This window comes from Panulirus ornatus, chromosome 57 (genome assembly GCF_036320965.1).
Source record: "Panulirus ornatus isolate Po-2019 chromosome 57, ASM3632096v1, whole genome shotgun sequence".
Lineage (NCBI taxonomy): Eukaryota > Metazoa > Arthropoda > Malacostraca > Decapoda > Palinuridae > Panulirus > Panulirus ornatus.
Window position 1 is genome coordinate 23396579 of NC_092280.1, and position 12085 is coordinate 23408663.

At 39.5% G+C, this 12085-nt stretch overlaps 1 protein-coding gene across 1 annotated transcript in view; it reads right to left on the reverse strand.

Moving 5' to 3' along the window:
• Positions 1-1119: 1119 nt before the first annotated feature.
• The window catches only part of LOC139766280 (organic cation transporter protein-like), a 54060-nt gene continuing 43094 nt past the window's right edge, over positions 1120-12085 (reverse strand). Inside the window, 3 exon segments of the mRNA XM_071694718.1 lie at positions 1120-1260; positions 6712-6896; positions 7996-8103. Of these exon segments, the coding sequence (XP_071550819.1) occupies positions 1120-1260; positions 6712-6896; positions 7996-8103 (434 nt within the window).

Sequence of the window (12085 nt, forward strand, 5' to 3'; positions counted from 1 at the left end):
ACTCAGTCTCTAGCTGTCATGTATAATGCACAATGGATTGGACCAGGGTATGTGAAGCATCCGAGATAAACCATGGAAAGTTTTGTGGGGCCTAGATGTGGAAAGGGAGCTGTGGTTTCGGTGCATTATACATGACAGTTAGAGACTGAGTGTGAACAAATGTGGCCTTTGTTGTCTTTTCCTAGCACTACCTCATGCGCACATGGGGGGAGCGGGGTGTCATTTCATGTGTGGTGGGGTAGTGGTGGGAATGGATGAAGGCAGCGTGTAGGAATATGTACATGTGTATATATGTATATATCTGTGAATGTATATGTATGTATACGTTGAAATGTATTGGTATGTATATGTGTGTGGGTGGGCGTTTATGTATATACATGTGTATGTGGGTGGGTTAGGCCATTCTTTCATCTGTTTCCTTGTGCTACCTTGCTAATGCGGGAGACTGCGTCAAAGTATAATAAATAATATAAATAATATCATTATTATCATTAGTAGTGGTAACAGCAATAGTAGTTGTAGCAATAGGTAGTAGTAGTAGTAGTAGTAGTAGCAACAGTAGCTGGCATAAGTTAGAAGTATGCACTGAAAAATATAACTATGAAAATTAAAATCAAATACCAATCAGCTGATAATTTCTATGACCCCTGCAATTCTTAATACCAGACACTTTCCCCTATCATATGTCTTGATGCCAATCATATACAGTAAACCCTCAATTTAACAGACCAAGCAAATAATAATACATCAATTAATAATAATGAAAAAAATCTCAAAAGCCACATTATGCGCATTTCATATCGCACTTGTTTTGGGTAGCATGGGATATAATCACTTTGTTTTGGTTTCACTCTGCCTCAAGCTATCATGCAGTCAGGTTGTACACAAAGAATTGCAACTATATTCATTAAATAATTTTGCAATCCTTACAATTCAAAATGGCATCAAGTCACAGAGGAGTTAAAAGAAAGCATGTGAACTGTATATTGTATATTGTATTAAAAAAAGGCCCATAGGTTACATTCCATTTAATGGACTTTCGGCATCGTGATACCTCCTCCCTCACTATTAGTCTGTTAAATTGAAACTTTACTGTATGAGCAAAGAATCATGAGGAACTTACCTTCCAAGATGTAAAGCATCCTCCAAAGTCTCAGGAAGCTTGGTCTTTAGTGTTTCAGGCATTATCATGTTCAGTATACCAGCAATAAATGACAGCCCACCAAACACTATCATTGGAAGAGGGCCATATATCAAAGCCTAAAAAATAAGAAATAAAAAAGATGTTAATTTCATTACAATGATCAAGTAAATAATGAAAGGGTAAGAGAGATGTGTGGTAATAAAAAGTGTGGTAGAGATATCAGAAAAGGGTGTTGAAAAGATTTGGACATGTAGAGAGAATGAGAGAGGAAAGGTTGACGAAGAAGATATATTAGTCATAAGTGGAGGGAACAAGGAGACTGGAAGAACAAAACTGGGGATGGAAGGATGGAATGAAAAAGAATTTGAGTAATCAGGGTTTGAACATGCAGTGGGATGAAAGGCATGTATACAATAAAGTGAAATGAAACGATTATACTGGGGTCAATGTGCTGTCAATGGATTGAACTAAGGCATGCAAAATGTCCAGGGCAAACCATGGAAAGGTCTGTGAGGTCTAGATGTAGATAAGGTGCCGTGGTTCCGGTGCATTACAAATGAGAACTTGTGTATAGAAGTGAGTGGATGACGCCTTTCTTCATCTGTTTCCAGGCACTACTTCGCTGACTTGGGGAAGTTTGGCAATCAGGTGTTGGGGAGAAGAGGAGCATACATATGGTATAATTTCTTCCTATTCTTTTATGCATTTGTGCTCTTTCCTGTAAGGTAGGGTGGCAGTGGGACTGGATGAAGGAGAGCAAGGATGAATATGTTCATGTGTATATATGTTATGTATGTATGAATATATATATATTCATAGTTATTTATTTATTTTGCTTTGTCGCTGTCTCCCGCGTTTGCGAGGTAGCGCAAGGAAACAGACGAAAGAAATGGCCCAACCCACCCCATACACATGTATATACATACACGTCCACACACGCAAATATACATACCCATACATCTCAATGTACACATATATATACACACACATACATATATACCCATGCACACAATTCACAGTTTGCCTTTATTCATTCCCATCGCCACCTCGCCACACATGGAATACCATCCCCCTCCCCCCCCCTCATGTGTGCGAGGTAGCGCTAGGAAAAGACAACAAAGGCCCCATTCGTTCACACTCAGTCTCTAGCTGTCATGCAATAATGCCCGAAACCACAGCTCCCTTTCCACATCCAGGCCCCACAGAACTTTCCATGGTTTACCCAAGATGCTTCACATGCCCTGGTTCAATCCAGTGACAGCACATCGACCCCGGTATACCACATCGTTCCAAAACACTCTATTCCTTGCACACCTTTCACCCTCCTGCATGTTCAGGCTCCGATCACTCAAAATCTTTTTCACTCCATCTTTCCACCTCCAATTTGGTCTCCCACTTCTCCTCGTTCCCTCCACCTCTGACACATATATCTTCTTGGTCAATCTTTCCTCACTCATTCTCTCCATGTAACCAAACCATTTCAAAGCACCCTCTTTTGCTCTCTCAACCACACTCTTTTTATTTCCACACATCTCTCTTACCCTTACATTACTTACTCGATCAAACCACCTCAAACCACATATTGTCCTCAAACATTTCATTTCCAGCACATCCACCCTCCTGCACACAACTCTATCCATAGCCCACGCCTCGCAACCATACAACATTGTTGGAACCACTATTCCTTCAAACATACCCATTTTTGCTTTCCGAGATAATGTTCTCGACTTCCACACATTCTTCAAGGCTCCCAGAATTTTCGTCCCCTCCCCCACCCTATGATTCACTTCCGCTTCCATGGTTCCATCCACTGCCAGATCCTCTCCCAGATATCTAAAACACTTTACTTCCTCCAGTTTTTCTCCATTCAAACTTACCTCCCAACTGACTTGTCCCCCAACCCAACTGAAAATCTTGCTCTTATTCACATTTACTCTCAGCTTTCTTCTTTAACACACTTTACCAAACTCAGTCACCAACTTCTGCAGTTTCTCACATGAATCAGCCACCAGCGCTGTATCATCAGCGAACAACAACTGACTCACTTCCCAAGCCCTCTCATCCACAACAGAATGCATATATGCCCCACTCTCCAAAACTCTTGCATTCACCACCCTAACAACCCCATCCATAAACAAATTAAACAACCATGGAGACATCATGCACCCCTGCTGCAAACCAACATTCACTGAGAACCAATCACTTTCCTCTCTTCCTACTTGTACTCATGCCTTACATCCTCGATAAAAACTTTTCACTGCTTCTAACAACTTGCCTCCCACACCATATATTCTTAAGACCTTCCACAGAGTATCTCTATCAACTCTATCATATGCCTTCTCCACATCCATAAATGCTACATACAAATCCATTTGCTTTTCTAAGTATTTCTCACATACATTCTACAAAGCAAACACCTAATCGACACATCCTCTACCACTTCTGAAACCACACTGCTCTTCCCCAATCTGATGCTCTGTACATGCCCTCACCCTCTCAATCAACACCCTCCCATATAATTTCCCAGGAATACTCAACAAACTTAAACCTCTGTAATTTGAGCACTCACTTTTATCTCCCTTGTCTTTGTACAATGGCACTATGCAAGCATTCCACCAATCCTCAGGCACCTCACCATGAGTCATATGTACATTAAATAACCTTACCAACCACTCAACAATAAAGAGTGAGTTTGGTAAAGTGTGTGAGAGAAGAAAGCTGAGAGTAAATGTGAATAAGAGCAAGGTTATTAGGTACAGTAGGTTTGAGGGACAAGTCAACTGGGAGGTAAGTTTGAATGGAGAAAAACTGGAGGAAGTGAAGTGTTTTAGATATCTGGGGGTGGATTTGGCAGTGGAAGGAACCATGGAAGCGGAAGTGAATCATAGGGTGGGGGAGGGGGTGAAAGTTCCAGGAGCGTTGCAAAATGTATGGAAGTCGAGAACGTTATCTTGGAAAGCAAAAATGGGTATGTTTGAAGGAATAGTGGTTCCAACAATGTTATACTGTTGCGAGGCATGGGCTATAGATAGAGTTGTGCAGAGGAGGGTGGATGTACTGGAAATGAGATGTTTGAGGACAATATGTGGTGTGAGGTGGTTTGATCGAGTAAGTAATGAAAGGGTAAGAGAGATGTGTGGTAATAAAAAGAGTGTGGATGAGAGAGAAGAGGGTGTTTTGAAATGATTTGGTCACATGGAGAAAATGAGTGAGGAAAGATGTGTCAGAGGTGGAGGGAATGAGAAGTGGGAGACTAAATTGGAGGTGGAAAGATGGAGTGAAAAAGATTCTGAGTGATCGGGGCCTGAACATGCTGGAGGGTGAAAGGTGTGCAAGGAATAGATTGAGTCGGAACGATGTGGTATACCGGGGTTGATGTGCTGTCAATGGATTGGATCAGGGCATGTGAAGCATCTGGGGTAAACCATGGAAAGTTTTGTGGGGCCTGGATGTGGAAAGGGAGCTGTGGTTTCGATGTATTACACATGCCTGAGCCAGGTACCCATTCTACTGATCAACCCCTGAGGGTAGATGAACAGCTGGGGTGATTGTGGCCCTTCTGCCATAATCAGGATTTGAACCTATGCACTAAACCCTGGTCAACCTGTGAAAGCATCACAGTTGGGAACACTAGCTGCTGCACCATGGGAGTGTTAGACATGAAACAATATGTCACGAAAACTAGCCTTTAATAAAGGGATTCAATTGCTCAAATTCTGACAATTCAACCTCTAACAGAGTTTCAAAGAATATAACCCTTTTACAAGTCAAAATATAGGTGTAACGGGAGTCCCGGAGTTATGAACATCTGATGTACAGTCAACTGTACTTACAAATTAACTGAAATAAAAATCAATAATTTCCTCTCTTACATATGAACAATCACTCATACTTAGAAACCATGGAAGTCTTTTGTTCATGGCATGCATCTACTAGATGATCCCAATCCTGACCAAAATAAACACTCCACTGTTCATCACCATTTTGTAAAGAAACCTGATCCTCCCTTTGTTAACTGGCATATTTCCCTACTTTTGAGATGTAATTGATGCTGGTACACTGAGGGAGCATTGAAGCCTAACCCAATAGGTGAAGCTAACTAAATTAAAGTGGTCTACGACGGGTACAACTCCAATACAGACAGGGCACTCGTTAGGCCTTAACCATACTTTGACTGGGACAATCACAAAGGATAAAGTAAGAATTACTGAGCATGTAAAGGGATGTGTAATTATGAAGTTCACCACAATTACTAAAAAGAGGATCAGTGTCGTTGCTGAGAGGAAGAAACTTCTGACTGTGTGGCCTGAGAACCATCATCAGCATCTTATCTGTTAGTCACATCCTGGTTCCTGAGAAGGCTTAAAGATTCTATAGATCCTTGAGGGTTAAGCATGGTGACATTACTTGTGACAGTGAGGACGTCATAGTTATCAAGAGATGGTTGAATTGCAGGGCCAATTTGCACATAGTAAAATGAGTAGGGTTATTGCTCATGCTAATGTTAAAGCAGCTAGTGTGTTTCATAGTCCTTCAGCTGTCATAATTAAGACGAGGGATTATTGGCACGTGCCTGTCAAGTGTTTAATGTGGATGAGATTTTCATTAGCTATACTCACTTCAGATAATGATATCAACATGTATTATTACTGGCAGCATAAGAATATAGTCTAATTTTCTGCAAATTTTCAATACAGAATCTCGTTAATCTTTTTCATACGTACTTGATCATTGTTTCCTACATTGGCGACACAGTGCCAGGAACAGACGAAGAAAAGCCATATCAACTTACATCCATTCTTTAGATGTCATGTGCACTGCACCGAAATCACAGATCCCTATTTACAACCAGGCTCCACAGATCTTTATATTTCCTGAATTATGAAGATTTCAACATACGAACAGAGCCAGGAGGCAGAATTTGATTGTAAGGTAGGAAAAAGCAGTACTGTATCATCTTTTATCTCTTTGCCTATGTTTGATATCACTATAAACAACAAAGAAGCTGACAACGTTCCTTGTAGCACATCTGATACCACATACTCTACATAATACATGCACACAAAAAAGTCCACAGAATCTATCTTAAAGCACCAGCATAAAAGAACTATCAAGGCCCTTAATTCACTTCAATGAAGATCCCAATGGCAAAGCACATTTTGTAACATAAACTTTCTAGGACAACAGAAAAGGAGTATATGAAAACCTAACAAATAAAGCATCAATAATAAAAGTGTGTTTGAGCCTTACCTGATCATGTTTCACAATCAACATCAAACACAATCAAACTTAACCTGCCTGCATTTACCCTAACTGAGTAGGATAGGTTGCAAGATACAGCTATCAGTTGCTAATGTCCACTAATTGCTGGCCTACCTGTCATTTCATTACCTTAGACCTTTATCTTTTTGTCAAATCTTCTTTTAGCTTGCCCTATGCTGGAAGAACAAAGGCTACAACTATGACCAAAACAGACAAAAAGAAAATACTTTTCTCTGAAAAGTTATTACACTTGAACCTTATTACAGGAATAGATTAGTACTCTACAGCTACATTACAATACTTACCAAGCGACTGGAGAAGGGAGCCAACATAGCACCTATACGGGCAAATGTGGAACACAACCCAACTACAGTGCCACGAACAGAAGTTGGGAAGATTTCAGATGCAAACACATAAATGATAGCAAATGCACATGTTATGAAGCACTTGCCAAAAAGAGCTGGTATCAACACATAATCCTTGCTGTACTCTGCAAAAGAAAGAAAAAAAAATGAAGTATGAAATATTTTTGTTGGCACTGCAGATCACTCTGATAAGAATGCTTTAAAATCATGAATCATAAAGTATTATTCAAATAGCATAAAAACTAAAGACAGGAATACAAATGACTAACAGCATAACTGAAATACTGGCTCCAGCACATAAGGAAAAGCAGACGTGAAGGACGTATCAAACCATCTAACAAAAGGGTGACAGCAGAATTGCATATCCTCATTTCCTTCTTCCCTGATAATTTTCATTCATTCCTGTCCATACCACTCCTCCTTCCATGTCCTCCCATAACTTGCATTCATCCTTTCATTTTTCACTCCATACACTCTGCCCAAGGATATACGTTTCCCAATTCCCAGCACATCAAAACTATAATTTAAAATTCTCCCACAAACTTCCTTTCTTATTCTCACCAGCCATCTGAATGCAAATCAAAACTATAACTCAAAATTCTCCCACAAGCTCCCTTCTCTTATTCTCACCAGTCATCCCATTTGCATTCAGTGCCATCAACTTTAATCTTCATCTCTTTTACTCCCCAATATAACTGGTAGACTCTAGTACCACTTCTTAGCCTTTTGTGACTCACCCTTGATAGGCTACAGTCAGAAGGCAACAGGGTTCTAAAACTATCAGAAAAACTAAGAGCCCCAGCACACCTCAAGTGTTTCTCTGTATTTGAAAAAGAATGCACTACTACAATTGCCCTCATGGAGTTGGAAAATACCTTACCTTTCTGTTCCAACCATAAGGATGCAATAACAAGGTCAGCACAAGGAGGCAGGGTGAGACTTGGGTCCTCCAGAAAATTAGAGTATCATCTTGAGGCACCAATATTCAAAACCTTTCCCAATTTTGAGCCTGAACTGCATTAGCAGGACTTCCCAACCTCACTGGTTACAATACTGCCACTGTGCAAACCATTGGCAGTATCATAATCACCCCCCACCACATACTGACCTCAAACATTTCACTTCCAACACATCCACCCTCCACCACATATCCTCATATATTTCTTGTTAGTAACCAAATAAGATGGCTATACTAACTTAATACATTAGATTTTTGGAACTTACCAGAAACAAACCCTGCAACAGCACATGATATGCCAGCCAGTACCAAAGATACAGCCAGTGAGCCTCTTCTACCCCACATACTCATACCAATCCATGCCAGGGTATATCCTGAAATAAAAGTTAAAGCTTTTCACTTATGACCATCTTGATAAAACAGTATTGTTATATAACTACAGTGTTTTGTGCAAGTTTTGCAAAATCCATACTTTTGACTATCATTTCTGATGCTTAAAGTATTATATTCAGCAATAAGATAAATCAAATAAATAAAATTCACTCATTCTCACAACTCTACACTTCACTGTTCTATTTAGGGATCCAATAACTATTCTTCCTTGTGCTGCTCTCTCTCTCTCCTATATCTCCTTCCATACCATCAAACTTACCCTTAAGTAGCTCACAACTTTCCATAAAAATCACATTTTCATAAACTTTTTCTAATGCATAAGGTATGCACATAGCAATACAAGACAGCGGACTCCTCCTCCACATATTTCCAGACAAGTTACCACTGTATTTCATTATAAATACTGCAAAATACTTTTATTTCATTATAAATAATGCAAAATACATTTAGACATTACTCAAAAAATGCTTGAAAACGTGGGAATTCTGCAGAACTCAAATGCCCTCTTTTGGAGCTGACCCCTTACTTTACAAGTTATGAATTAGGACAGACTAAAGTTCGGGAAATTAGTTAAGAATTGGTTATATCAACATCAACTTTGACTTGCAATTGCTGGCTAATCTGACTTATTGTTATTCTAATCTAATGCCAGAAGACTGTGGAAATTGGTTTATGGAATGACTCAGACTCACTTAATATTTTCTTGGTTAACGAAATTAGAATAAAGCTGGCAGTTTTCCAGTGTACTGAGGTTTTGCTTGTAATGAATTTAATGGAAACAAAGTCTGAAAAAACTTGTATTTAAAACAATTATGAACCAAGAACATCTCAATGTATGTCTACTAAAGATTACTTTTCAGCCTTATAAATATCAACATAGTAAAATGAACCTTAAAATATCAGTATGTATCTAGGTATATGCTCTTTCAAATTATCAAAAATAAAACTAAAAATGGTGATATATCTAACAACAGAAAAAATATACAAATAATTTTTCACAAATCAAACACAAAATAAAGGGACTAGTTATACAGCTGCTGCCCAAAACACAACAGGGAAAATGAATATCTACCTGACTGTTGGTTTACATAGGAAATAATAATCAAAACATATTTTTATCCTTTATTCTAGCTTTGAAAATATAGATCAAGATTTGAAATTTGAAATTCTACAAGCCAAAAAACTCTCAAAATCCATAGACAAGTGCATTTAAAATTACTTCTACTTTCAATAAGAGCTCCCAAAGTTGGCAACTTTGAATTACACAATAAAAGCCTGTTATCATAATTTTTATTATTAACATTATGACATATAATCGATGTTTCCCGCATCAACAAGGTAGTGCCAGGAAACAGGCGAAGAATGGCCCATCCACTCATATACACATATATGTAAATAAATGCCCACATACATATACATATCAACATATACATACAAAGACATTACATATATATACATGTACATATCCATGCTTGCTTGCCTTCATTCATTCCTGTTGCTACCCCGTCCCACAGGAAAAACAGCATCGGTATCGCTCTGCTTCAGCAAGTCAGTGCCAGGAATACAGACAAAAAGGCCCCATTCATTCATACTCCATCTCTAGCTGTCATGTGTAATGCCTGTTAAAGAACAAATGAAAAAGAATTATTTGTTTTTATACTCGACTGCCATTTCCCACTCAAGCAATGTTGTGCAAGGAACAGAGGAAGACAAGGCACATCAAACAGAGGAAGACAAGCCACATCCACTCGCATCTATGTTCTAGCTGTCATGTAATGTACCAAAAATTCATCTCCCTATCCGCAACCAGGCCACACAAACCCTTCCATGGTTTAACCCGGATGCTTCACATGCCCTGGTTCAGTCCACTGACAGCACGTCAACCCCAGTATACCATATCGTTCTAATTCAATCTATCCCGTGCATGCCTTTCACCCTCTTGTACTTTCAGGCCCCAGTCACTCAAAATCTTTTTCACTCCAACCCTCCTTTTCCTATTTGTTCTCCCTATACTTGCTCCCTCCATGTCTGACACATATAACCTCTTTGTTAGCCTTCCCTCACTCATTCTCTCCATAAGTCCAAACCAATTTAGCACACCCTCTTTTGTTCTCTTAACCAAACTCTTTTTATCACCCCACATCTCCTTTACCCTTTCATTACATTCTCAATCAAACCACCTCACACTACATCTCATTCTCAAACATGCCATTTCCAACACAACCACTCTCTTCCACATAGCCTCATCATCTGCCACCAGTGCTGTATCATCAGCAAAAAAACAACTGACTCACTTCATCAGCAAAAAACAACTGACTCACTTCACAAGCCCTCTAATCCCCCAAAGACTGCATACTCACCCCTCTCTCCAAGACTCATGGTGACATTACACATCCCTGCTGTAGACCAACTTTCACTTGGAACCATTAACTCTCCTCTCTTCATATTCGCACACAAGCCTTACACCCTTGAAAAAACTTTCAATGCTTCTAGCAGCTTTCCTCCAACACTATGTATTTTTCAGACTTTCCACAAAGCATCTCTATCAACCCTATAGGATGCATTCTCTAGATCCATATATACTACATGCAAATCTATGTTTTTCTAAGTATTTCTCACTCATATTCTCTAAAACAAACATCTGATCCACCCATTCTCTACCTCTTCAGAAACCACACTCTTCCTTCCCAATGTGATGCTCTGTACATGCCTTCACCCTCTCAATCAAAACCTTCCCATACAACTTACAAGGAATATTCAAGAAACTTATCCTTTGAATCTCACCTTTATTACCCTCGCCTTTATGCAATAACTATACATCCATTCTGACAATCCTCAGGCTCCTCACCATGATACATACATACATTGGAAATCCTTACCAACCAATCAACAACACAATCATCCCCTTTCTTAATAAATTCAACAGCAATGCCATCCACTCCAGCAGCCTTGCTGCATTTCATCTTATGCAAGGCTTTCACCACTTCTCTCTTCACTGAACCACCTCCATGACTCTCCCACTTTGCATACCACCCTAAACAAATCACTCTACCATCAAGCATATCTAACAATCCTTCAAAATACTTGCCCCATTTCCTCCTCATTTCATCACTTCCCCTTTTGCCCCCTTCATCAATGTTCCCAATTGTTCCCTTCTCTTTTGCACATTATTTACCTCCTTTCAAACATATTTTCCCTAAAGTCTACTCACCCCAACTCTCATTTGTCTTCTTTATCAAACCCTACATCTTCATCCTGAACAGATGCTGCTTTTCTCTTATACATCTTCCATTCATTTGCACTCCTTCCCTGTAAATGCAGCCCATGTGCTTCTCTTTTCTCTTTCACTGGCAACTATACTTCTTCTTCCAACCACTTGCTACCCTTTCTAAACTGCCCACCTCCCACTTTTCCCATGGCACATACATCTCTAGCACATGCCATCACTGCTTGCCTAAATACCTCCCAATCTCCACCCACTCCCTTCACTTCATTTATTCTCACCTTTTGCCATTCTACACTTAATCACTCCAGGTATTTCTTTACTGAAGTCTCTGTTCCAAGCTCACTCACTCTCACCACTCTCTTCTCAACTATGTTTCCTCTTTTCTGAAAACCTCAACAAATCTTCACCCTCGACTCCACAAGATAGTGATCAGACATCCCACCACCTGCCCCTTTTTTTACCTTTCAATTAATATGTAATCCAATAATACCCACTGACCATCTCTCCTACTCACATATGTATATCTGTGTATATCCCTCTTTTTAAACCATGTATAGGTACACCACCAACTTTCCTGCACTCTTGGTTCTAATGCCTTGCCGAATTAACTATTTTGCCGGACTAACTGTGGTCACATAATAATTCATCAACACACCTCTAACCCACTAATTATACATCTCCTATGTGTCTAAAGTATACCATGGACTGCTAGAAATTTAAACAAATATTGAATGTAA